At 40.6% G+C, this 26,630-nt stretch overlaps 3 protein-coding genes across 7 annotated transcripts in view; all 3 read left to right on the forward strand.

The window, feature by feature from the left end:
- RGS17 (regulator of G protein signaling 17) overlaps window positions 1-2,994 on the forward strand; it is a 72,785-nt gene extending 69,791 nt beyond the window's left edge. For all 4 annotated transcript variants that reach the window (XM_040060613.2, XM_040060617.2, XM_040060612.2 and 1 more), the window contains exon 5: window positions 344-2,994. In XM_040060613.2, coding sequence (XP_039916547.1) covers window positions 344-532 — 189 coding nt within the window. In that variant the 3' untranslated portion in view covers window positions 533-2,994. The remainder of the gene's footprint in view (window positions 1-343) is intronic.
- A 4,064-nt stretch (window positions 2,995-7,058) lies between these two features.
- Window positions 7,059-18,032, forward strand: MTRF1L (mitochondrial translation release factor 1 like). The gene is made up of 7 exons (XM_040059983.2): window positions 7,059-7,551; window positions 8,837-8,916; window positions 9,538-9,721; window positions 13,055-13,218; window positions 14,124-14,241; window positions 16,017-16,153; window positions 16,752-18,032. Exons 1-7 carry the CDS (start codon window positions 7,269-7,271, stop codon window positions 16,965-16,967), a joined length of 1,182 nt encoding a protein of 393 aa, XP_039915917.1. The 5' UTR covers window positions 7,059-7,268; the 3' UTR covers window positions 16,968-18,032.
- A 1,406-nt stretch (window positions 18,033-19,438) lies between these two features.
- On the forward strand, window positions 19,439-25,788 carry FBXO5 (F-box protein 5). Of its 2 annotated transcripts, none has more exons than XM_040059979.2 (5): window positions 19,439-19,480; window positions 21,354-22,090; window positions 22,401-22,491; window positions 23,650-23,811; window positions 25,042-25,788. In XM_040059979.2, exons 2-5 carry the CDS (start codon window positions 21,369-21,371, stop codon window positions 25,291-25,293), a joined length of 1,227 nt encoding a protein of 408 aa, XP_039915913.1. In that variant the 5' UTR covers window positions 19,439-19,480; window positions 21,354-21,368; the 3' UTR covers window positions 25,294-25,788. The 2 variants fall into 2 exon arrangements, with proteins under 2 accessions (XP_039915913.1, XP_039915916.1); XM_040059982.2 differs by lacking the exon at window positions 19,439-19,480 and adding an exon at window positions 20,342-20,421 and having other exon boundaries at window positions 25,042-25,708.
- The last annotated feature ends 842 nt before the right edge of the window (window positions 25,789-26,630 follow it).

Raw genomic sequence — 26,630 nt, forward strand, 5'->3', positions numbered from 1 at the left:
TTTAACACTCATTTCAGAGAAATAATTTTAAATACAAACAAATTATTTTTAAGGGAAAACAATATATTTTGGAAAACGGCAGTTGCACTGCATTTAATCTGCTATACAGCTGCATTTCAATGTACAGATCTTAGGATGGATGCAAAGACCGAGTCAAAACTGAAATAGAGTTGATGGTCTCAGTGCATTGCACAGTAATTGTATGATGGTTCTGAAAGAAGCACAGATCATTACTTGAAAAACTGATAAACTCAACATGTTCAATGGAGCCCTGAGAAATAAAGATACATGTTACAGCTCTTCCAATGTTATTGCTTTATTATTCTGTGCTCATCTTCTTCAGGTTAGTCTTGATTCCCGGGTGAGAGAAGTGATCAACAGAAACTTGTTGGACCCAAGCCCTCACATGTATGAAGATGCCCAGCTCCAGATATACACCTTGATGCACAGAGACTCTTTTCCAAGGTTTTTGAACTCTCAGATTTACAAGTCTCTTGTTGAAAGTATTACAGGCGCTACTTCTGAAACTTAATTTTCAAACAAAATAACTTGGGTTGGTTTTTCTTTTTTTTTTTTTTTTTTTTCTTTTGGTGGGTGGGATGGAAGAAAAGTAGTTTAATAACATCTGGAGCTGGGTTCCTGAAGAACTACAGTTTAGCACTACTCAGGCTACTGTGAAGAAAAAAAATACATATTATGGTCTCTGTCTACATTTTTACCAAGGGCCTCCTTGCTCAAGATGGTATGGGAGGGAATCAATGGATTTGCCAAAATGCATTTGTTTCACACTTCTTTCACCCTACTGCAGTCAAGATTACAATGATGTATTTGTAGTTTTATGAACAGTCTCCTTGTGTATCCTCACACTGCATGTGCAAGGTAAAACTGCTTCACTTACCACTTAGTTGTTGAAATATTTAATCCAATAACATAAATTATATCTGTATTTAAAAACTTTTTTTGTGCAATACAGTCCTATGGTACATAGAAACAATTGCAGCAAACCAGAAAAAGGCTTGCATTTTTTAACATCACTAAAAAGCCAATTTTTAAGGTGTAGCATTACTCTACATGCTCTACTGAGTATAATACACTGACTTTTTGAAGCCAATATTTCTGTACAGAGAAAAAGAGCTATTTATCACTGTTTATTTAAAATAAATCAAGTGGAGGATTCCTCTGGTTGTTCACTGCCAAAACTGTGGCATTTTCATTACAGAGTTTGCAATGTCAAAGAAAAAGAAAAATAAAAGAAGAAAAAAAAAAGCACAAATCACTTAAAGGGATCCATTTCTGGGTGACACAATCTATGCGCTGATATTGTTTAATTGTTAAAAGAACAAAGATTTTCAATGTACATTTCAGATGTCAGATACTGTAATTGATTTATTAAAGACTGGCTATCCAGTTCTAACACTGTTGTTTAATGTTATGTACTTCAGAAAAAAACAAACAAACAAACAAACAAAAAAAAACCAAAAAAAAACCAACAACAACAAAAAAAAAACCTAAACAACACAAAAAGCTTGATAATTTAGTTTTTGAATAAAGAAATTTAATAAAAGATTGCCTACATGTAGCATTTTAGAGCATTTTAGAACATTTTGATGAACTGCATCTGTTCTGTAAGATTTTTTTCTGAAAGCTAAATCCAGTAAAAAATGTTTTTAAATAAAGTAGTGTTTTATGAGGTGGCGGGTTAATGAAGACTTAGCTTAGCTTCTAGCCTCATTGATTTTGAACACCTCCTTGAAAACAAGGAGTTTGGAGAGTAATATTAAACCAAACTTCAAGGGCTTCTATACCCACAGATCTTACCCAAGCAAAATGCCTACAGAAATACAGTGGGTATCTTTCCTGGGTAAAGATTCCTGTACTGAGCCCTTAATCTGAGTTAAGGCAGCACAGTACTCCCATCACTAGGCTGCCATGGTGTTTTTTAATAGGTATTTGCTTGGCTTTTTATCAAAGAATGTCCAGTTTCAGGACACATTTTCATGTTTAAAGAGACAGTGACTTGGAACTTAAAAAAAGCCCATCTTCATACTTACCATATACAAGCAAAATGAGTGTTAGCATCCCTCATAAACTGTTAAAGATATACCAAGAAATTGCTCTGAATACTTGTTAAAAATATATATATATATGTGTGTGTGTGTGTGCACATATATATATATATATATTTATATATTTAATACTGACAACCATACTAAAGACTTAACGGGCAAGGTTCTTCTCACTTATGTAGGACTAAAGATGGCACAAGCCCATCGTTTTCGACTGGCTTGAAAGGTCTGGCAGTTGTGTCCTAGAGTGGAATCTGGCCTGAAGACAGTTGGCTCCAACCCCTCAGTTACTTCCTGCAGGCAGCCTCCGGTGCCGGCTTTGGCGGGAGCTGCTGCTGCCGAGGCAGGGCTGTCTGCTGTGACACCGTAACTGGGAGGATGCAGGTCTTAGTTTATCTTCTGGGGCTTATTTTTTTCCCTTTGTTTTACTACCTCTCATTTTCTTAATTTATTGAACATGCTTCAGATAGCAGGTTTGGGGAATTTTTTAGTCATTCTTTTTACTTGAAACCTGTGTGCTTTTTTTGGAGATATATATATATATATGAACAACTTAACAAACTGTTTCTTAAACTCATTTGGTTTTGTAATTTATATAGAATTCAGGAGATGATTAAAAGGGCTATTCTCTATTCCCTATGCAAATATTTTAACTGTTGTAGTGTTTGACAAAATGGGATCTAAAACAAAAATCTGCAGTGGAAAAACAAATCTGTTTACAGTGGCATTGCTGACTATCCTACCATATTCAGCACTTTTAAATATTGTTATTTATGAAAATGTAGTTTAAAATGCAAGACAAAATATTTATAAGTGTTTCTTTTAATAAATACCTGTTTTGTCTGAAAGTGCTACCGTGTTATGACAACTTTATTCATGTTGGTTAGCTACTTACCATTATGAATAAAATATTCAATTATTACACTGATAGAATATGAGCTATGATGTTTACAAAACCTGAGGGGGGGGAATTCAGTGAGAAAGGACTGCCTCCTTCTACTGTGAAATGCTGTTAGGAAAAAAAATAATTTTTCTCACTTTTTTCATATTTGGAATTTAACTATGGTCCTACATATGTCTAGTATCATTTGACTAGTTATATTTACTTGGTACTAAACATATACAGCATCATATATGTATATATTTACATAGTGTAATTTCAAGTTGTTGGTGTTTGAGGCACAACACATTTAGTGCACACATCTAAGCAACGTGTAAGAGACAAAACTGCATGCATAAGTCTTGAAAAATGTAGACTTGAATATTCTTAATGTTACTATTTGATGGTGACCTGCTAATCAAAGCTATCTTTATAAGATATTTCACATGGGTAGAAGTTCTTGTCAACACAGACAAGTCATCCTTTCAAGACAGTTTTAAAGCTAGATGTGCAGGCCCTAAAATATTACCTTGATTTCTAGCATAAGATTCAAAAATCTGTACTTGGAAACTGTGACATCATTTTGAAAAATATTACACCAATCTTCAGTGTAATACTGCAATGAAATCACGTTCTAAATTTATTGTCTAAAATCCTCTATTGGGAGGGATTTAAAAGTTGAACATAGCATGTAAAATTTACTTCTTGGAGCAAATGCTCATACTAAAACATTTAATATACATTTCATTTATCGGTTTGGATTTCCCAAATTTTTTTATGACAAAAATGGATGCCGTCCAAATGGACAATAAGTAACATGATCTCATTGCCTGTCATACAGTTCTTTGAACACAAATTGTAAAAAAGTCAAGCTATTAAACTGATTTATTGTGCATGCAGTGTACAATACACTTTGAAAAACTGCCTAAATACACTTATTCTATAGCTTGGAATAAAATAAGTATGTATTTAACTTGTATTTTAGTTTTTCATGAGAATATATATAGCAAATGCACTACAGAAAGTGACATTTTTGTCACTTTTGCCTGCCGTTTCAAATTCCTGTCAGAGCCTTATGCCAAAGAGCCAAAAATAAGCAGTGCACTTCTATACCCTCCTGTCCTTTAGGCTGCAAAGAACTTGAATCTGTATTGTGTTATACATGAGCTCAACTTAGCTGTCTACAGCCAGCTTTCACATAACTGAGCTTAAAGTAGCCTGGGATACCCAGGATGAAGAAAAACACACAGTATCATGAGCATTCAGATTAGCCTGAAGGCACATGTGGTATGAAGGAGACTAGAGGTTTGATGAAGAAAAGACAGATCAGTGCCACAGGCGGCTGGGCTGCAGGTTAAAGAGCTATGGCACAGTACTATGGAAACGTGGTCATAGTCCAGCATGTCCAGGTCCACAGCCAGTCCATAACTCACTTGAGTACCTGTGGAGTCCATATAGTGCATTTGCAGGACAAGAGAAAGTGGACACAAACCAAACCAGACTTCAGCTAGCAATAGCTATTTTTCAAATTAAAAGCACGCTGAAGTGCTGTTAGGCTGTGGTATAAACCAAGAAAATAAAGGAGACCTACACTCCAGCTTCAACAGACAGGGTTTAAGATATCCTCTCACACCAAACTTGATTCCCTAGGCAGCAATTAAAAGGAGCACATGTCTGTGGAGCCAATATCTGAAATCAGGCGGGGGGCTTTTTCAGTAAGAGCAGCTTGTTGGACTGACCGTGCTGTGAGCTCGCTCAGGAACCCACAACTTCCATATGCAGGAAGTGGCTGTAAAAGCCATTTAGCAGCAGTAGTCCACAACATCAATTCAAAAGCAATCAAAGCTGATACAAGAAAGTCTCTAACTTCAGCAACTCTCTACACCTCAAGGAGTAAGGTCTGTATTTCCACAATGCCTGTGAGCCTGTTCCTGGCATTGTTGACTCAACCAACAGAGCCTGAGCCCTTATCAAAACCAACAAAGCAAAAAATTAGGCTTGCACACAGGCAGACAACTGCAATGTCTCCTCCAAGTTGATCTGAATCATGTCTAACTATCAACTTCCAAATAGGGTTATTCGCAGCCTATAATGCTGTTATTTTTTAAGAGACCCAAGAACAGTCCTGTAGCACATCCTGGGACTCCGATACAGCGACAAAAGTCCCATCCTGTTCACCAACACGCTGAGTACATTTGCAGTGACAAAGCATCAGCCCTGTTGGAAGATGTCCTGAATACTTCTGCCAGCAATACAAGTGATATTGGTGGGATGAAAGAACAGAGCAATAATAGTGCCAAAATCAACTGGATGATGACTTCACAGAAATAGTGTCTGCATATTATTTTAACTTTTTACTAAAAGCCTGATTTTGCCCCTTCCTTTATCCATGAACTCACCCTGTGGAAATGCACCAGGGATATGATTCAGCTGATTGAAAGGCTGGTCATTGACTCAGATTACTTTTCTCTCTCTCTCTTTTTTTTTTTTTTTTTTTTTTTTTTTTTTTTTTTTTTTTTTTTTTTTTTTAATTTTTTTTTTATTATTATTTTTATTTTATTTTATTTTTCCTCCCCCCCCCCCTTTTTTTTTTTTTTTTTTTTCTCTAAAGCTTTATCTTAAATTACCCCTTATGCTAAGTTTCCTGAGTTTTCCGTAAGTCTCTTCACAAGCTGGCTTCACACAGCAGTTAGACTCATTCATTGTTACAGAACATGAAAATATTTTCTCTGTTAAAGCATAAACTGGGTCATTTCTCCTTTATGCTTCCGGAAGAAGACTTCAATCTGTGTGATTCTGTGATTCAAGGAGCTTCATTTGCAGGCAGCAGTAGGTGCAAAGGAAGATTTTGGTAGGTGAGATTTCATAAGTGATGGCCTGGGGTTTTTAGCAACACCAGACAATTCACACAGACTGTGCATTCTCCAGAAAGATCTTCTAGTCTGACTTTTACTTATAAATTATTACTACACCATTTTTTGCCAATACACCTTATCAAAAGTTGTACACTTAAAATCATAGGAAAACACTTTTATCTAACCATTAATTTTAATGTTTAATATTTTGAATAGCAAATTAGCACACTGGCCTTTGGATTTCCGTCATGGAACAAAAACTTCCAAATTTTCTTTTCTGACTACCAAAACTACTTAGGTTTCCAGGAATTACTCTTGCTTTGGATATTACATGCGTGAAAATAACAATTTACTAATGTTTCATAAGGAAGTAACTGTTATTCCAACAGTGCAATTTACTTGTAAGATGTGACTGCCTAGTTCTGGTAAGACATGAACAAGGACAGAAGGAAGGCAAGGACACAACTCTGACTCCTTGGATGATTGTAATGTAAAATAGTGCCTAATAAAATTTTATGGATAGGTGCACATCTTTATAATAAAATATATTCTTGAAACTGTTTTGAGTTTAGCCAAGAATCTCATTAATAATACTATCTAAAACAAGGTCATATACACTTGGTCTGCATTTCAGGAGGGATTTGCCCACATCATCCCACAACACACAGTTCCTAAATGGCTGCATCCTCGCCGCTTTCCCACTTGAAACTAATACGTAAAACACTCTACTGAGATCCGTATTTTGTAAATGGGTTGTCTTTTAGTCTCGCTGCTAATCTCTGATGTGAAGGCACTTTGAATTGCCCTTCTTCGTTCCTCTGACAATTCATTTCTTTTTCTCTAAATGCTTAATTTTGCACTTGCTTTCAATGTGGGCCCATCCTTCCACAATATCTGCATGTTCCTTCTCAGCCTGCTTTAACTCTGAAGGTTTCTTCTGGAGGGAGAAGGTCTGTAAGAGTAACGCGGATACCCAAATCCCCTGTTCACGCTTCCCACCAACCAATGCAGACTTTAAACTGCCCCGCTATAAACCTCAGTACCCCCGAGGCTCTTGCTCATAAGTCCTGCTTTAAGCCTGGGGTACGGAGGATTTGGTGGTGTTTGAGGCTTTTCTGATTTTTCTTTTTTGGTTCAGAATGACTGAAACCCACCATCCGGAGCCTGCAGAGGGCGCTTGAGGCGCTCGGCCTGGGCAATGAGGCGGAGCCCCGCCCCGACAGCGCTGGCCAATCAGAGCCCGCCCGACGCACAGCGGCACAGAGCGAGCCGAGGGAAGCCGAACCCCTTCGGCCATTTCCGCCAACGGACCGCCGATGATTTCCGACTGCGCCCAAAGCCACCCCGAGGCTCCTCGGCAACTTCCGGAAACCCAGAAGGGAGGTTGCCAAGCGCGTTCGGGCGTCTTCGGCACGGCAGGGACGCCCGGGCGACAGGAGGGCGGCCGCGCTCCGGCCCCAGCAAGACATGCGGCTGCTTTCGCGGGCCCTCCGCGCGGCGCATGGGTACCGAGCCGCCGCGCTGCCCTCTCGGAGCCTCCGGGCAGCGCCAGCGGGATGGCCGCTCCCGGCGCGGCGCGGGCTGAGCGCGCGGCCCGGCCTGGAGCAGCTGTTCGCCGAGCCTTCCCTGCGCCGGCTACTGGAGGCGCGCGCGCGCGGCGAGGGCGGGACGGCGCCGGAGCTGGCGGCGCGCGTGCGGCGGCTGCGCGACAAGGAGCGGGAGCTGCGCGACACGCGGGAGCTGGCGCGAGGTACGGGATGGGCTTCGCGGCGGGGTTGTCCTGCGTACCTGACGTCATCGGGGCAGCCCCGAGGGGGCGGGCGGAGGGCGGTTATTTACATACGCTGACGCGATTGGGCGAGGGGCGCCGGGGGGCGGGGCGAGAGCCGGCGCGTGGCGCCGCGCACCTGCCGGGGTAGCGGTTGCGCGCGCGGGGGGCGCGCCCCTTTGGCGGGAGAGCGGCGCGTGTGTCACCGCGCGGGGGCGGGGGACGGTGACACACGTGTCACCTGCGAGAGCCGGGGCGGCCTCCTCGGGCCTTCCGGAGGCAAAGAAACGGCCCCAGCAAAGGTCGGGGATACGAGTGAGTGGGGAGAGTACTTCCGCCGGCGTGGGAAGTGCTGATACTGGAACTTGTTTCATCTATCAAAATTTAAAACTTTTGATGGAGCTTTTTGTTTGTTTGTTTTAATCCGTCTTTCCCTTGCCACCAAGACAGCCCAGTCCGCCTGCCTGCCTCCGTTTTGGCAGTCATAGAAGTCAGCACCCGTATCTGCTGTCCACACTGATTTGACTTTGTTGTATGTCAGTAGCTGCACACTTTTAGTTCTGCCAAATAATTGCCTTTTTTTTTTTTTTTTTTAACCCAGAATCAAACTCCGTTTTGATGGCAGTTAGAAAACGAAAATGTAGAAAAGAAGTACTTTAGAATCAGTAAATATTCGTTAGATGATTAAGTATTCCCTGGAACTGTAGTATTCAGATTTTTGCAGATGGTGATAGGGGTATTAGTCCTTTTAGCAAGGTGTACCAGTTTTGGGGCTGCTGTGCTGGTTAAATCGTTTATGTTCTTGCCACACTGAAATACAGAATAGCGTTTTTTAGAGCCATAGAATGTCTGGTGTGGGAAGGACCTTTGAACATCACCCAGTCCCCCCTCCTGCTCAATCAGGGTCACCCACAAGTTGCTCAGGGTTTTGCCCGATGCCGCTGTTTGACCACCGGCACACTAAACGTTTGGCTTTATGGTTGGCTTGGATTTTGGTTTTGAGGTTTTAGTGGAAATTCTTTAATTTCAGATTTTTTGCATGTCTTATACCTGCACAGCATTGGAAAACACTTAATATGTACTTAGAATTTTCTTCACAGATCATATTAGTAATTGGATTTTCTGACAGGTTTAGTGTTTTGAGACAGGGAGAGGTTGTGTGGTAAATTTTTTTGGTAATTTCTTAATGTGGTTATTTTTTGAGAAATTCTTCTCAGGTTGGCACTGATATAAGTCTGAGGATTAACCATACTCAAGTTTATTTCAGATGAGAACGAAGATTTCCGGAAGCTTGCAGAAACAGAAATTGCTTCTTGTGAAGAGGAGATAGCTGAACTGAAACATCAGGTTAGATGCCCTTATAAAGCCCCTGTTGCCTTGCCATTCTTAAATTAACAAAGCCAAATTGTCTTACTGGGTCTGTTGGAACTAGGTGATATTTAAGGCCCCTTCCAACCCAAACCATTCTCATCAAGATGTATGTGATAAGTTCTTCTCCTCCCCTGTGCTAGTTATAGTCCTCAAATAATGTCTGTTAGCTAAGGAAAATGAAAAAAGCAGGTGTTGTTGTTGAAGGACTGTGCTCCTGAACATCCATACCTTCTTAGCTCTGCAGCTGAGATGGAATTAAAGGGGAATCTGATTAGAAGGGAGATATTCATTTGTCTAGAGAGAACAAGCATGTGTCCTGCAGTTTGTCTTCACAGTGCTCCTGATGGATTAAAACTCCTGTGACATTTTGTGGCTCTCAAGAGAGGCTTGTGTAGCTCCTGTGACCGTGAGCAGACACAGGGAGCCTTCCCACAGTGCAGCATCACCCTTATACCCCTTTGCCTGGCTGAAACCTGTCCTCAGGGGAGGAGAACACAGCCTAGATCAATTACAAGCTTGTCTGGCATTTTTACACTGTCTCAGATATGGATAGCAGTGTCAGAGAGGAGTCTTAGCTGGGTGCTTTTGTATTCACAGATAGTGTTGCTTTTGATTCCTTCAGAAGAAACAGATGAGAGTGATCTTGTCATGGAAGTAACTGCCGGAGTTGGAGGGCAGGAAGCCATGCTGTTCACCTCGGAGATATTTGATATGTACCAACGATATGCTGCTTATAAAAAGTGGAAATTTGAAGTACTAGAATACTTTCCCAGTGAAATAGGTCAGTAATGAAAATAGTGTAACTTCTTAATTCAAGTTGAAACACTCATTCATATGACATTTTAATTTCCTAAGTAAAGGAAGCTAATTTGCACTATCTTAATTTTAGAAGTGATTTTAGAAGTGGAATATTGTTTGAATGTCTGAGTACAGTTCTCCTCAGCTTCTGTATTTGGGCATGAAACTCCATTTCAGAAAAACTATTAAAATACTAAAGTGCTACAAAGAAAATGTATCTTTTAGTAATTTCATTTCTGCGTTTTAAAACTACTGAAAGACAAGTGCTTGTCAGAAGGAAATTTAGAAAGTGATACAGATACGTTGGTTTAGCTTTTTTTTTAATAAAGATTATGTAAGCTTTATTTGGCTACGCTGTTCTACTTAGTTATCTAACGTTTTATTATTTATAGGTTAGGTTGGTGGAAGATTGAAAAATCTAGTTTCTATTATGGATCTATTGGCATAGAGGACTCAGTTTTATAAAACAATTCTTGAAGTTTAATCTAAAACATCTTAAATTTATGTGTAATAGTATCTTGCCTGTAATGTAAGGGAATGGGATATTTGGATATAGCTTATCTGTAACAGCTGTTAAAACCTTTATTAGAATTTGATTTTAAACTGTTCAAATAACTTTAGATTTTCAGCAAGTATCTTATTTCAAGCTGATGAACATGAACTGTGGCTCCCTTCTAGAGTGGCTCACTTCCCTCTAGAGTGGTTGTTAATGATTCAGTTAATACAGTCTTTTTTTAATTTTATGACACTTGAATTCCTTATTTTCTATTATCTAGATTCGTTAATATTAATAAACTTCTTGTATGGTTAACAGCTCATGTGCCAAGTAAACTGTTTTTGCAGTTTAAGTGATGATAGGGATGAGAAGCTTCATATTACAGTTCATCTTATTTCTGAAAGAGCAGAGTCATGTTCATCCCCTTTCATGACCAGATCAGCTTTGCCAGGAGCTGAACCAGTTCAGCCTTCAAAGCCAACAGAAATCTGACTACTTTCTTTTTTTTTAAAAGTAAATGGAATAAACATTATACAGGTTAGGTGGGTGTAAACAGAAAAGAGGAAGGGTATGGGTCTTCATTTTTCACATACTGTGGGGAGAGGGGAGTTGCTCTTTCCATTGATGCAAGACTTGGACGGGGCAAACCCCAGCAGTCTCACATAGTTCACCTTCAGAGCGCAGTTTCAGCCAGCTTAAGCAAGGCTTGTCTCACCTTCCAGTGGCTGTATGTTTTTCTTTGTCAGCTCTAGCAGTTTTGAGGCCACCGTGCTAATTGGATCAGTCCACTGATTTGGCTTAAAAGCCCTGTTGTGGAATAGTTGTAAGTCAGGTCTGACTCAGCTTACACTGTGATTAGAAGAAAAAGGGAGTTGGGCTTGGCTACCCTTTTGGTGAAAACTTGGACAAGGAGCCCACACACTCAGAGATATTCTCATAAATGCCTTAAATGGAAAATTGACTAATATGTTAACCTAGTGTATGTCTATCCATATTTTCTCTTTGAAAGGGCTAGGTATTTTAAATGAATATGTGTTTATTTTAAAGTCTGTTTTGCTGAGGGTTTGTCTATGCACCAAAATTAACATTTAGGATGTAAATGTTGGGAAAAATAAGGGCAGCCCTAGTTTTTGTCAGCCTCTTGCAGGTTATTTTTTGATTTTGTGTAACCACGTAATATGAAAATGGATGCTGGAAATAAATTGGGAAGTAGGGGCAATATACATGGCACAGCCAATGAAATGGGTGTTTGAACCCTCTGTTTCAAAGTATCTGGGCTGTGCTGAATAAGAGTGGGGCCCTTAATAAGTTCCTTTATTTCAGAGATCTCCTGAATTTGAAATCTGAAGGTGAGCATGTGTGAACAAGGTGTATGTTAAATAAAGCTGCAATGCAATACAGGTTACACTCCACTCTTACGTGACCTACACTCACTTTAGTGACCTACCCCAGGAGATGCCACTGTGCAAAATAACATGTTGAAGATTCAGTGCACATGTTGAAGCACAAACTCAAAAGTTAGTATTTATCCGCTGCTTCTCACCCTGTAGCGGGAAGCAGAGACAAGATGTGGGACTTTTCCCTGATCTAAGATGCCACATAATAAATGAGTGCAAACTTATACCCTTGTTCTGAGTAAATCAGATATCACAATAGATTAGGATATTTTATATGAAAGGGGCAAACGTAGTTATCAAGAGTTAACTGTATTTGACAAGCCTACAACATGTCTGCCAGGGTAAAAGGTCTGTCAAAATTTCATTAGATTTGGCTGCAGTTCATAATAAACCTGTGTTGGTAACAGTCAGTTTGAAGCGCTATGATCGAAATGCCTGTCATGTGAACCCATTTCTTGGTCATCTTATTCTAAGCACTGTACAAAAATGATGTGAAAGAGAAAGCCAAACTGCCTCTTCCTATCTTTCACAAGCATGACTATGAAACAATGCATGTTTTAATGAAGTTATGAGTGAACAAACAACCTGGCCTCTGTTCTGGCGGATGATTTTTTTTCCTGCTGTGCAGGGCATTTTCAGATTCCATGTTGTCTTCATTTTCCTTTTTTAAAAAGCTGTTTTCTTGTTCCTATGGTTGAGTTTCATAGTCTGAGAAATGGCCTAAACCAGTATTTCTGAGAAGTATGTGCCTCTTCTTCTCCTCAGCTGTGGTTTCATATTTCAAGGTTTGAAGAGCAATATTCTTTTTAGGCCACCTGTGTCTTTTTCAGTCATTCCCTTGGCACACCATCCACTGTGATGGGATTTGGGAATTGAGCTGGATTAAAAACAAAAATGGGTGAAAAGTTATATTCATTTATGGTGCCATCACTTCTCTAATCACTTTTCCTGCACACCAGCAAACAAGGAAGATCAAGAATGTCATGAACTAGTAGAGCAACAAACTGTCTCAAAGCCATGATTGCTATAGGCTTGACTTCCAATTTCCAAGCTGTTCACTGTTTATAGGATGTTACTGTCAAGTGTTTTGCTGCACGTATTGGTAAGAGGTGCAGGAACCTGTGTTCTGTTTGCTCCAGGAAAAAAACATATATAAGTGTATATAAAATATATAAAAAATTAAATTGGACTCTATAAAAGAGAATTTGACAGTCCTTTCCTTTTTGAGGTAGTGTGTGAGTAAATATGTGTGGCTTTCAGATTTTTCTTGCATTTTTGACATAATTTTGCCCAAGTGTTGAAATGGTAAATTCGTCATTTTAAGAAGCAAATGCCAGTGGTGTGTAAATACACTATTTGAAGTATAACAGCATAATACCAGCAGTTCTTAAAGGTTTACAACTGTTTTTCTTCTCTGTTTAAGGTGGCCTAAGGCATGCAGTAGCCAGTATAGCAGGTGTTGAGGCTTACAAATACATGAAGTTTGAAGGAGGAGTGCATCGTGTTCAGCGAGTACCAAAGACAGAAAAACAAGGACGCATTCACACCAGCACAATGACTGTTGCAATATTACCCCAACCCACTGAGGTAATATTTATCTTTTAGTGTAAAGGACATTACCAGGAGCAGTGTTTGATACCAAGTGTTTTCTGCCTCTCTTGATATTCTCACATAATGACTTTTTTAATCTTAATTTTAAACTAGATGATATTTGTTATTTTATTTTTATCACAGGAATGAAATAAAGAATTTCTCTCTTTTCTCATGATACGAATCTCAATAAAGTCACTGACACTTTACTTAACTATGACTTGAAAATTCACTGTGACTGTCTTGCATGTTTTGTGAAAAAGGACATTTTCTTGAAAGTAACAAAAGCCTGAATCATTTTACCAGGCTCATAGATTGCTGCTTTTAGCAATTCTTTTTTCCCATTTTTGTAGCATCCTCACTTGCCCATTCTAAAGTGTATGATTATTCAGTTTTGCTGTATTGGCTTGCTTAAAAGCAATGGGCTGAGAAAGCTTTGTTTTGATCCTAATTTCATGTTGACCTAGCAGATTCTCAAAGATGTTACTCCTTCCTGCACTTCCTTGAAACTGCCTTCTCCTTCCTCACAGAGATTATTGCTCTACTCCAAAGCCAAAGAAGGGAATGTCTGCCACTTCATTAAAAAACCATCTAATCAAGCTCCAGCTCTGCTGGAAGAGGATGCAATGCTATCAGAAGAGAGGAAAATTAGTGCTAAGCAACAGTTATGCATTAAGTTACTATTTGGCTGATTTCTGGAGTTCCATCGTGATGCATTCCAATCTGATTATTAAGATTTCTTAGTATGTTTATAAGAGGATTTGAGCTAGTACCCATAAACATTCAGAAGTTTGATCTTGCATGAATGTGCCTTCTAAAATAAGCTGACTGCATATTTGATATCCGTCCAGAAACAAGCAACGTAAAATACTTTTTTTCTCTTCTTCTGTCTCCCATGACAGATGAGGCTGCAAATTAGTCCAAAAGATCTACGGATAGAAACAAAGCGAGCCAGTGGAGCTGGAGGCCAGCATGTCAATACCACAGATAGTGCTGTACGGATAGTTCACATTCCAACAGGTGCTGCTTCATTCTTTCCTTAGTACAAGATCTACATTCCAAAACCGCTATCAGAATTTCTTTTGAAACAATGATTTTCTTTTCAAACCTGGGCAACAATAGAGCAGAGGTTTTATGTAGTTTTCATGTCTATTCATACTACTCTAAATGCATCATCTTGTGCCCACTCCAGTTTTTAGCAGTGAAGACTGCTGGCTTCAAGAGGTAAGCTATTAATTTTGCTATTAAACATGACACTCTAAAAGCATTCAGATCAGTTGATACCAAAAAATTCTATTTAAACTTTCAAATAATGAAAATGACACTGGAAAATGGAGTAGGTTGAAATCTAATGATTTGAATTTTCTTGACTAGTTTCCAAAAGAGAGATTGTGCTATTTCCATATTAAAACATTACCTTTAATTGCAGAGTCTACTCAGGATGCCAGCTCCCATTTGTCTGCTGGCTCCTTTCCCGTAGATGACACACATAATTAGGAGGCCCATCCCTCTGGCTCAGGTTAGGAAACATAGCAGGGATAAGATACACCCTCAAACACTACCTTATTTTAGCTGTTGTATGGGGGGTTTTTATTGCCATTCCTAAGCCTTTTACTTCCCTTTGAGCAATTCACAACAGCCTTCTTGACTTTCATTGCATTTTAACTTTTCCTCTTCTCTACCACAAACATTAGTCAGGCTTTACAGGGTTTCAAGGTAATCCCAAGCACTGTTTATCTTGGATGTATCCAGATTTTTGCCACCCATTTCCTTGTATCTATTTAAAACATCAACCCATTCTCCACTTGTTGCATCGCCCTAGTAAAGCAGAAGGCAAGCAGTGCAGAGGTTAAAATTCTGTTCACAATACGGTGACAGAAAGATACCCCAGATTAAAAATTTTTTGTATTGCCTGTATGTTAAGATAAAAATGCAACAAACTAAAACCAGCAATTGATCTCAGTTTTTGCTGATGGCAGCTATTAGGGCGTCTTACAAAAATCTTGTAGTGTATTGCCATTTTTTTGCAGTTATACACGATTAACAGGGGAGTTCATACCTCACATCAGCTTGTGACTTTTTCCACATTTCCCTTTTTCATTTCTCTCATCCTTAAAATTGTCCTGTTACTTCTTCTGTTTCTATCTTCCTAAATCTTTTTATAAACCTTCACCATGATCCAAAATGTTGTTTATAAATAAGTCTTTCAGAAAGTAATACTATGTAATCTTATAAAATCATTCTCTAATATTACCAGAGCTATTTAATAAATCCAAATAACAACTTACCTCGTACTGTATTTCTTCTCCCTGCTCCTGTTTTGGGCTTTTCATTTCTTAGCTTTGATTGTGTGTTTTGGGATGAAAAAGCACACCCTTTGATTTTTTAATATAAAATGGTGCTCACTTTTTTATATTCTGATCATATTCTAAGCACTCGCTATCTTATGTACTTTACTGTTCCTTAAATCCTACGTTTCCTGGAACTGTGGCCAAAATTTATGAGTAATGAAGTCAGATCACATCACATATCTTTTATGTCATTATGTATCTGTTGTCCAGGTGAAATAAATTTCCACTGAATTAAATTTCTTGTCTGATGGCTTAAAACACCTGTACAACTCAGCCTACACTTCTCTCCCAAAATGTATCATTACTCATTAATAAACCTGGATTTCTACATTCCCAGTCCAAATGTAACAGCCTAATGTAACATATAAAAAATCTTCCAGAAATTGCAGGGCTGTTTTAGTATGCGTTAATCTTAAGTGCTAAATGTCATGATATTTTTGACAGGGATTGTGTCTGAATGTCAGCAAGAAAGATCCCAAATTAGAAACAAAGAGAAGGCTATGCAAATGCTATATGCTAAACTATACAACGCCAAACTAGAAGAAGAAACCAAAAAGAGAAACAGTGCTCGAAAGATTCAAGTAAGTTTCATTTAGTTGTGATAAAATTCTGTACAAGCCTATGTTTTTAGTGTAACATCTTTATTGAATAACAAGTAGAAAAGGAAATATAGAGCAACAGGAGCCCAGGAAGGACTTACACAAGGCAAAAAAAAGTCAGTCATAGAATGGTTTGGGTTGGCATGGACCTTAGAAATAATCTAGCTCAAACCCCCCTACCATGGGAAGGGATGCCTTCCACTAGGGCCACTCTGGAGAGCAAAATTTGTGGAGTCCCCAAGCTCTCGAAACAGCAACATTACATTTTACTTCAGCAATAAAGGTCATGTGTTAGCCAGACTTTAAATTTCAGCAGTATGTAAATCCTAGAGATCCAGTGAAACAAACTGGATTGCAGCGTGAACCAGAATAGTGTTAGAAAAAGATGCAGTAAAATGATTCTTTTACATGTTTGAGAACAGTTACTGCAGCTGTTGAAGTGGTCCGAGTACTATGTAACTATAATAAATTTTGTATAGTCACATGAGGAAGAGAAACCTTTTGCTTTATATGCCTAATCAATATTTCATCATTTTTGTAAGATGATGATGATGATGAACTGATTTTTCTTGTTCAATAGATTGGGACTAAAGGAAGATCAGAGAAGATCAGGACATACAACTTCCCACAGGACCGGATTACAGACCACAGAATAAGCAGATCAGTGCATCATGTCGAGTCTTTCATGCTAGGGGAAGAAATGCTAGATGAAATGATACAAACTCTGAGAGAATATGCTGATTATGAATCTCTAATGGAAATTATTTCAGAAAATGAAAAAAACAATTCCTCCTGAACATTGCTCTTTCTCAGGCCGTTACAGCAGATATAGGCCTTGGTCTGCAAAGAAGCTTCTTGGAGCATCACCCAGAAAATTTAACTTCTTTTCAGATCATGAAAAACATCCCAACTTGTTTCCTCATGAACATTAAACAGTTTTCTTACGTGCTGAGTGAAAGACTTTATTATTTTCATATAAGACATTATTGCTGCAGTAGTCCTTTTGAAAATTTTATTTGACTTCACCAGAAGTAACAGCAATTTTTAACTTTTTCTATGGAGAACTGATGCACCACTATCAAAAGGTATGCATGCATTTAAGAAGGGATTACTTATAGTTCCAGTTTTCATTTACTGTGGCTTAACCATCACACAACAGTGTGAAATAGGCTTACTTAAGAGAACAACAACAACAAAAAAATCCTATTTTGTTTGAGTGATTGGAAAAAAGTGATAAATAAATGACCCCATTCTGCTATCTACATATTTATTAATCACTTAGATGTGTCATGGGAAAAGGAGTATCTCTGTCATGTTTTCAATGCCTTCTGGCCTTTATTTATAAACATAAAACTAGTTTAGGAATATCCCCTGTTCGAGGAAAAAAAAACGCCATAGAAGCTGAGTGATGAATCATGTGAATTGGTTTTGGAACAAATGTTTCCGTTCTTGAGTCAAAAATTAATATAATTGTTACAATATTGTTCGGCTGATATTTTAGTATCCACTTAACTTCAGTTTCTCCTTTATGGTTTCAATTGACTGTCCCAAGTTCTTGATCTTCTAAAAGTTATGCGCTGTGACTGGCACTTACTGTTTTTGTGTGTTTATTTAACAGCATTTTAAAACATTTCATACCTTTTTCAGCTTTTTTCATAGTAAACACTGCAAGGTAACTGTGATTAAGTTCCAAGTCTTTTAATTTAAGATGCATACTTCAGATGCATTAACTTCAGATGGGGGAATGTCTGTGTGCATAAGATGAGAGATTCATATTTCCTGTTGGTAAGCATGAGACCTAGGTTCGTATTTACTAGCAGTTTTGTAACTCCAAACTGGAGCATTAAAAAGTAAAAAGAAACATTGACTCATTTTTGTGTAAAATAATTAGATACCTGTTGGAGCAGAAATTAGGACTGAAGTCTTCATTTTTACCAGATCAATATTGTAAATGGAACACTGGAGAACAGTTGTGACAGTCCTGCTGACGTGACTTAAAGCCAGGCCTTCTTATGCCAGGTGATAGATGGAGTTGGCTGTTCAGCTTCATATTCTTCCAAATAAATAAGGGCCATTGACCAAGTCTGTGCACTGGACTACTGCATGAAACTTAGATAGTTGGAATTAATGGCACAGCAGAGCACAGCAGGGCAAGAAAAGCTCAGTTCTCCTCTGATATCTAATCAATCTCACACCCTCTTTATAGTTGTTTAGGTTTTTGTCACCCTAGACCTTCCCTGATTTTCCAGCATGTAGCCAGATCCTGCCTCCCTATTTCTCAACTGGCTCTTGAACAAATGCTAAATGTTGTTGCCTTGCAATTGAGCAGGCTCTGATCAGTGTGATCATGTAGTTAACAGATATCATGTAGTTCTGGCAGGAGGCTGAGGTATTTCAAACCTGGCGTCTGGCAGTGCCATACACAGAGGGACTTCACTGTCCTCTTTGGCCTGTCATGGCAAGCTTTACTGCATAAAGACTCGAAGTCCCCTGCTTGCTCTGTATCAATTTTGATGCAAGGGATGTTGTCTCTTCAAATGCAGCCTCCTTGAACTGTGAGCAGTGGTGGGAATCGCTGCACTGGTGTCCAGTCAGTCTAGCTCCCAGTAGCGCTCCCTCTCACTGCAACCACTGGTAGCATCGGTCATATAAAATGCGTACAATTCTTTTATGGGGAGGAGCCCAGATGCACCGCCAGACTCGAATCACAGAACGGTCAGGTTGGAAGGGAGGTTGGAGCACATGGCTCAGGATTGCATCCGGGCTGTTCTTGAATATCTCCAGTGCGGGAGGGAATCATTCCCCGGCAGAGGAGGTTTGCACGTTCGGAGCGTGCCAGGGTGATGGGAAGATCCCGGGCGCGTCCATTTAAACGAGCAGACGCAGATGTGGCTGGGCGCCAGGCTGCGCTGAGACGCGTGTCAGCGCCGGGACGCGGCCGCCGCTGGCTCCTTGGGGGCCGCGAGCGGTGCGGGGCCGAGGGCGGGAGGAAGGGGCGGGCGGGGGCGGGCGGGAGCGGGCGGGAGCGGGCGGGAGCGGGCGGGAGCGGCCGGCGCGCGGGAGCCGCGGCCGCGCCACTGCGTCCCTCCCAGGCGGCCGAGAGGGAAAGCGAGGGGCGGGCCCGGCCCCGCCCGCCGCGCCCCAGATTGGCCCCCGCCGTCTGCCCGCAGCCCATTGGCCGCTCCCGGCGCTCCGGCGCCTTGCCATTGGCTGGCGCTGTTTTGGATACCAAATTTAAAGTTTTTAAAAAGCGCCCGGCGCGAGCGGGACTCATTCACGGCCCGCGGCGGCGCTGGTGCGGCCCTGCAGGTGAGCGCGGGGCGGGCAGCGAGCTCCGCCGGGAGCCGCTCCGGGACTGCAGGGCTCCAAGGCTCCACGGCCAGGGCTCTGCTGTCGGGCCGGCTCGGGGGCAGCGAGGCTCCGCAGTCAAGGCTCCGCGGTTAAGGCGCTTTGGCTGGGGTGGCGGGAGCTACCGGCGTACGTGGTGGCGGGACTGTGCGGATGCTAGCGGGGCTGCGGCGGGACCAGACGGACTGCGGATGGGGATTCCTGGCGGCCGTCCTTTACCGCTGTTCTCCTAGCCTAGCCCCACAGCTATCCCGCCGGCGGGATGGGACGGGGTGGGAGGGGAGGGGACGGGACGGGACAGTGGCGCACTGGCGGCCGGGGTGCGCTCCGATCCCGCCAACGAGACCCGTGTGGGGTGGTCCCGGCTGCACGCCGCACTGGTGGGGCCGGGGTGGGGAGCGCTGCGCGGCTCCCGCCGGCGGGCAGCGACGGGCGGGGAGGCGCCGCGCTGTCTCCCGCCCGCCGGCCACGCCGTCGGAAGGGCATCTCCCCGGGGCGCTCCCGCCTGCCCCGCCACCACGGTTTTAGGGGGAATCCTCCACTGCGGGGAAAAGGAGAGGCCTACGAAGTCATTGGGTGAAGTTCCCGGTGCCGTGGGGCACGATGGAGCCGGAACCCTGTCTATCTGCACCGACCCGGGCCATCTTGAGGGCTGGCGGGAGCAGCCTGACAGCGCCGCGGGGCCCCGCGGCTTAGCCCGCTCCTCCGGGGGTCGGGGCAGGCCCTGGTGCACCGAAACGTGATTTGGGGACATTTTCCAAATCATCAGGATTTCAGCCCAAAGGTCTCTCTGATCGTTCGCAGGGAAGCGGGGGAAGGAAAGAAGGAGGCTTAGGAAGGAGGCTTATCTCTTCCCCCAGCTCACACGATACAAACCAATTTGCTCCTTTCTCCCACCGAACGTAGGTACAAAGAAGGAACTTTTTCTCTAAGTCGTTCATGGAACACATTTTTTCTCGTGCTTCTTTCCAAAACTCTGGAACTGCTTAAGTCTTTTAAAATGCTTACTTTAATCGGGGATCCTCTATTTGCTACGGGTTGCAAAGCATGTTGAAACTTTTTTTCCCCTTCAGATTTAACCTGGTGAGAGATGATTTCCTTCCCCGCTTCAGCCCTCGCCCATCCCCCCGCAATTGTTAATATAGATAGCACCACATTTCGCGGGGGAGGGGAATGGAGCAGGACAAGAAAAGCTCAATTCCCCTGTGATATCTATCGACCTCCCACCCTCTTTATATCATGCTTGAACCTTTATTTCACTCTGACCATTGTAAAAGGATGGCCGCTTTTCTCTGTATTTTACTCACACGTGTGAGCACTCAAGCCTTTCCTGTGCCACCCAGCCTCCTCCCTTCTCAAAAATGCCAGATATCTGGCTGCAGCAGCAGCATTGCCTCTGGTCTTAGATGCAAACTTCAGGCTTCTCTGGCCTGCGCAGGCCTGCAATCACTCATGGACCCTCTGCCACTGGTGTTCCTTGCAGGGACCTCAATTGTCTTGACTGAGTTGCTACCTTTATGGTAGGAAGTGGAAGCGCTGGTGTGTGGAAGCTTCTATGCTGGTGAAAGGGTGACCAAGTAAAGCACCCAGTCAGCTTTCTTGCCCTAGTTATATGCAGCATAAAACTAGTTTTTGGGAAGGTCTTACATAGATTTAATCAGTGGCTGTTCAAATCCTTAGTTCCACCAGTTGTATTTTAGACACTAGCGGGTGAGTCAGATAAAAGCGTAAAATGCATAATGCAGAAGGGAAGCAGGGTAGAGTCTTTATAAGAAAAAGAATTTGTGATCTAGTTTATGCTGTGTTTTCATACTGCCCTTGTTGTTTCTTGCAGAATACAAACAACAGAATGAAATCAAACCTTAACCACTCTTGCAAAATGAAACGTGATTTTGATTGCACATCTCTTCGTGCTGGGTTTGCACCATTGAAATGCTCTGTGGAGAAAACAAGACTGGAAAAATCCTGCCCCTTGAATTTTGAGGAAGGCTTTTGTAAAAGCTGTGCAGAAAAACATCAGAAAATATTCCTTAGTGACTCACACCACTCAGCCACCAGAAATCTAGATCTTGACGATGGACAAAGACCCATACATAACAAAGAAAACAACCAATTAACCCAGAGACTTGATGAAGGTATCTGTGAAACTGAGACAATGGAAAGCAGCAAACTTAATGAGGACAGTGGTTATTCCTCTATGTTAAGTACTCACTACGCTGAGGCAATAGAACATGAGGATAGTTTACCTTTGGCTGGGAATCTCTATGGTACACCAAAGCATTGTCTCATGAAAAACCAAAACCAAGAACAGTTTTCAAAGAAGACACTGTTGCCAGTAATCCATTATGAAGAAGTGATTTGCTCAACTTTGAAAAAAAGTGGTAAAAGAAATCTCAAGTCTTGGGCTGCTGTAGACAGAATTGTTTCTAGGGGAAAATTTGAACTTTGCAACTTAATTGGAAAGAAAATGGGGCTGGATAGAATAGACATTCTTGCTGAACTCTTCCAAAAGAACCTGAAACATATATTAGCAAACATTTTAAGGCATCTCAGCGAGATGGATTTAGTAAAGTAAGTATATTGATGTCATTGTATTTTACTGGGAAAGGAAAAAAACTAATCAGACACCTTAATGTTTTAGATATGGGGCTTGTGACATTTACTCAATGTTTAGTATTATGTATTAATTTATTAAAACATGAACTGACATTGTGAGGCAAGATACACATGGAGAATGTATCTTTTCCCTAAGAGACAAATTAAAGACTACAACTGTGAACATATTCTATCTTTACATAAAAGAAAATTATTACAGTTATTCTTGCTGTTTAATAAATCCCTTTCCTAGGAGGCAACTGATGTGTTTGTATCGTTGTTGCAGTTTTGCCAAAGTCAGCACAACATGGCAGAAGATTCTACAGGAGGATAAAAGGATTTTCCAAATGTATAGCAGAGCTGTGAAAAACCTTTCTGTAAGTCTCTTCACTGAACCATCAATGTTTTTCTGCTGTTTCAGGTCTCCACCTACACTTAAGAGATCACAGAAAAGTTTCTTAGATTGAAAACTGTCCCTGGGTTGTCTGAGTGTCTTGTTAAGATGCCTTGTCTCAAGCATTGCTAGTTATATCAGTGACTTCGGGCACCCCAAGGAAGGTTGTCTGAGAAGCTGACCCAAGGAGAGATGCAGATGCTTTTAAGAGCTTCCACAAGTCCTGTGTTACAGGGATGAAAGGGGAGAGTGATTGCCAGCACAGCCCACTAGGCAAGCCCTAGAGTCACCCAGCAGAGGGCTCGCTTGCTTCAGCATCCCCACTGTTCCAGAAGGGAGGAAGAGTGAGATAAACCACTCAGCTGGCTCTGTGAATCAGGGTCTCTGTTTATAGCAGTAGTCTCTGAAGTCCACCATGCCTACTATGGAAAACTGAAAAGCTGAGTGCACTATGAGTTGTTCCTAATGCTTCTGTCCTATGAAATAAAAAAATACTAGATCCATCTGCTCCAGACTAGTGTTTTATCAAGTCAGGACTCTCAAAACACTAGCAGTGTTTTTCCTTCTTGAGAGATGGAGACACAGAAAAAACAAAGGCTTAGGATCTGCCACAGGATAAGGTTGTTAACCAGTTTGAGTTTTGTGTAGTATTTTACAGTGCTGTTGGGGTGAAACATTTGTACTGAATATTCATCCATAAAGTTTGGTTTCTTCCATGCTATTGTATGCTTTTTTGTTTAATTTGAACTGGAAACTTGGAAAATTGGTGGGTGGAGTTTATTTTTCACAAAGAAAGCTTCAAGCCCTCCTGTTCACCATGAGGAATTAGAAAAACTGATTTTTGCTTTAAAAAAATATGATAGGTTACATGTTCTGCCTAAATAACTGTTAATATGAAAGTAGGACTACATAATGAACTTGGTTGGTTTTTGAACCAGGAACGAGGGAGCTGTTCTATGCATTTATGAGAGAAGTGACTGTGAAAGTTATGTTAAAATCAGTAGCACTCCTTGGTGTGATGCTTTATTATTGGAAACCAAGATGAAGGATCTAAAACTACTTATTGACTTCTATTAAACAAAAACACCTGAACAGGTAAGTTCTCTTTCCAAATTTAAGTCTTTGTTTTCCTTTTTGTTAGAATGTCACTAAGGCACCAGAGCATGCTGCAACAAGAGAGTACGTTCTCTACAGAGTGTCCTTAGCTTCCATTCAGAAAGCAATCCCACCAAAAAACTTGAACAAGAAAACCACGAGATCTAAAGCATCTAGGAATCACAGCAGGCTCACAGAGTTTTCTGAGGTAAGTGGTGACTTCCACTAATCTTTAATTTCTCTCATGTTGTCTGGCAAGCAATCATCCTGTAAAGCATATTTTTGAAAGCAGCATCTCCAATTTCAAGTGTTTATAATTCTTATTAGTATAGCTGCCAGATTTTGCTTAGCAAGATTATTTTAAGACAATAGAAGCTAAGTGGAGAATATTGATTTACTGGTATGTCCTACGTCCTTTTTTTTCCTTAAGAATTTCACTTAGTGAATTTTTTTTGCTTAAATTTTGTCTTGTCAGATATTAAAAAATTTAGTCATTTCCTGTTATTTTCCACGGGTTTTTTAATGAATCACATGTTTTCCACACAAGCACTATCACAAAAATTGTCAACTTTGCTTCAAAACCAGTGGAAAATTAGAAAGAAAAAAACCCCAAAGATTAATAGTTCTGTTTCAATTTTTTTAAAAACTAGCAATGTGTATTTCCTTTAATCATTCTATGGGGTTTTTTGCCAACTAATTACCTGGCATTAACTACATATTTACAGTGTGTCACACATTTGGAATGGGCAGTAACTGCCAACACCCTGTTTCCCCTTCACCTTGTTTTTTGGGGTTTTTTTTAAGATGTCTTTTTTTTTTTTTTCCCCACATACTTGCAATGTAGACCTACACCTAAAACTTATAAGACTTAAAAATGCTTATTGAAAGTTATTGCTTGTTAGTAAGCAAAAGATTTTTCTAACTAGAAAAAGATCTTATGCTTATGTCTTATTCTTCAAATTGATGCAACAAGAGGACGAAATATCACTGGAAAGTATTATCAGGATGCTGTAATACTACTATATAGGACTTTGTAGCATTAGGAATGTAAAAGTACAACTGTTCAGCAGCAGTTTTAAAAATTCCTGACATATGCATCTATACACAACTACATCACCATCCTTGAATGAGGTTTGGAAGATTCAGGAAGGCTGTTATCCTTACTGCTCTTGATTTAGCCTGTCCTTTAATTTTCAAATTTTAAGAATTTTAAATTGTCTACCTCTATTCCCGTACAAAATAGCTAGAATTACAAACTGACTATTTGTGTTCAGTCTCCATCAGAATTTGATGCAACAAGAATTAGGCTAAATTTTTAGTTTTTCTCTCTACATTAAGAGAAGTTATATGTTTTGTGTTACTATGATAATATCAGGAAGTGTTTGGAGAGTGTACATACCCTCTCTTCATGATTTTCTGTGTGTGTTTTTTCCAACAGGCTGCCAGAAACTTGAAAAACACTGAAAGCCTTAAAGCCTGCCATCGCTGTGGCTCACCTGCCAAGTATGACTCCTACCTCCAGAGAGCAACGTGCAGTCGTGAAAGTTGTGGCTTTGACTTTTGCACTAAGTGCATGTGCAGCTACCACAGCTCCAGTGACTGTATGAGCAGCAAACCAGGGAAACACAACTCTGTCCCAGGACCGCTTCCTGGGACTAAGAAAAGCAAGCAGAATCTAAAGAGATTGTGATCCATTCCCCCCAGATTGACAAATGTCCCATAAAAGTTCTAGCTGTCCACAAAGAGTATGCTTTCTGTTATTCCATATTCACAAAAATGGTTCATTCTGTTTTTCCTCTGTACTATTTAATCATCCTGCTCAGAAAGGTTTTAAAAACATTTCTAGTGCTGTTGAGTGAGGTGAGTGAAGCCCCTTTTAATGTCAAAATGAGGGAGACTAGATTTTATGGTATTTCAAAGTTTTGCCTTTGATTTTAAAATGTGGACATTCATAATACCATTTTCTCTGATGGCTTCTCTTATGTGAATATTGAATTGTTCTTCCTTCATTTCTCCTTTCATTTCTTGAATCTTTTCCAAGTTAAAAAAAGTACTCTATGTTGGCTATACTGCTAAAAAATACTTTGACTTTTTTGTTCTGAAATCACAAGCTAATTTTAATATTTGTATATATTTGTAAATATTATTCATATTTGTCTTGTAAATGTAAAAATAAATGAATCTCAACAACTTGGTTGGCAAATTTGGCCTTCCTGTTTATCATCCTAAAACATTGCTTCTCATGCTCTTTTTGCTGTTTTTCTAGTACGCGCTTCTTTAAATAGTTGATTTAATGAAGGGGAAGTACTCCTGGGTCTGTGTAAAACCTACTGAATCCATTGTCATGCTGTATTCCTGCATCCTACCTAAATGCTCTTATCAGTAGTTGCCTAGTGTCAAAAGTGCCAACACCTTTTCATTTCAATGGAAATTTTTCTTTTGCCTGTATTTATGCTCCTATTGACATACTAGCTCTGTCAGCAAAATATTCCTGATGCCACTGTAAAAAAAGGCCAGCTTTTGAGAAATACACTAATAATTTTGTGGAATTATCTGGGGTGGGTTTTTTCCCCTTTGGTAAGTAAATGACAAACTGGGAGGACTGCACTGTAAGTCCTACTTCTTGAACTGTAGTGCATTTAGTGACAGGACAAGTTGAGAATGGCTTCAAAGTTAGGAGAAAATAGGTTTAGATTAGATATTAGGAAAAAGTTCTTTACTCTGAGGGTGGTGAGACACTGAAACAAGTTTCCTAGCAAAACTGGATGCCCAAATCCAGAAGAGTTTATGGAGCTCTGAACAACCTGGCCGAATGAAAGGCGTCCCTGTCTCTGTAGCAGGGGAGCTGGAACTATATAATCTTTTAAGGTCCCTTCCAACAACCCACACCACTTTATGAGTCTGTGATCCTATTATATTTTATTCTGGTTTTTAGACACTACCATCCTGATATAAAACCACACCAAGTGTTAGGCTGAGCACATAGAGATGAGAAATCCCACAAGCAAAATTTATTAGAAATTTTTC

The sequence above is a fragment of the Hirundo rustica genome, chromosome 3 (genome assembly GCF_015227805.2).
Source record: "Hirundo rustica isolate bHirRus1 chromosome 3, bHirRus1.pri.v3, whole genome shotgun sequence".
Classification (NCBI taxonomy): Eukaryota; Metazoa; Chordata; class Aves; order Passeriformes; family Hirundinidae; genus Hirundo; species Hirundo rustica.

Coding starts and splice junctions, on each gene's coding strand:
- MTRF1L (XM_040059983.2), top strand. CDS start 7,269: ATGCGGCTGCTTTCGCGGGCCCTCCGCGCGGCGCATGGGTACCGAGCC. Junction 13,219..14,123: donor TATTACCCCAACCCACTGAG/GTAATATTTATC, acceptor CTCCCATGACAG/ATGAGGCTGCAAATTAGTCC. Junction 14,242..16,016: donor GATAGTTCACATTCCAACAG/GTGCTGCTTCAT, acceptor TATTTTTGACAG/GGATTGTGTCTGAATGTCAG.
- FBXO5 (XM_040059979.2), top strand. CDS start 21,369: ATGAAATCAAACCTTAACCACTCTTGCAAAATGAAACGTGATTTTGAT. Junction 22,492..23,649: donor GAGCTGTGAAAAACCTTTCT/GTAAGTCTCTTC, acceptor CCTTTTTGTTAG/AATGTCACTAAGGCACCAGA. Junction 23,812..25,041: donor GGCTCACAGAGTTTTCTGAG/GTAAGTGGTGAC, acceptor TTTTTCCAACAG/GCTGCCAGAAACTTGAAAAA.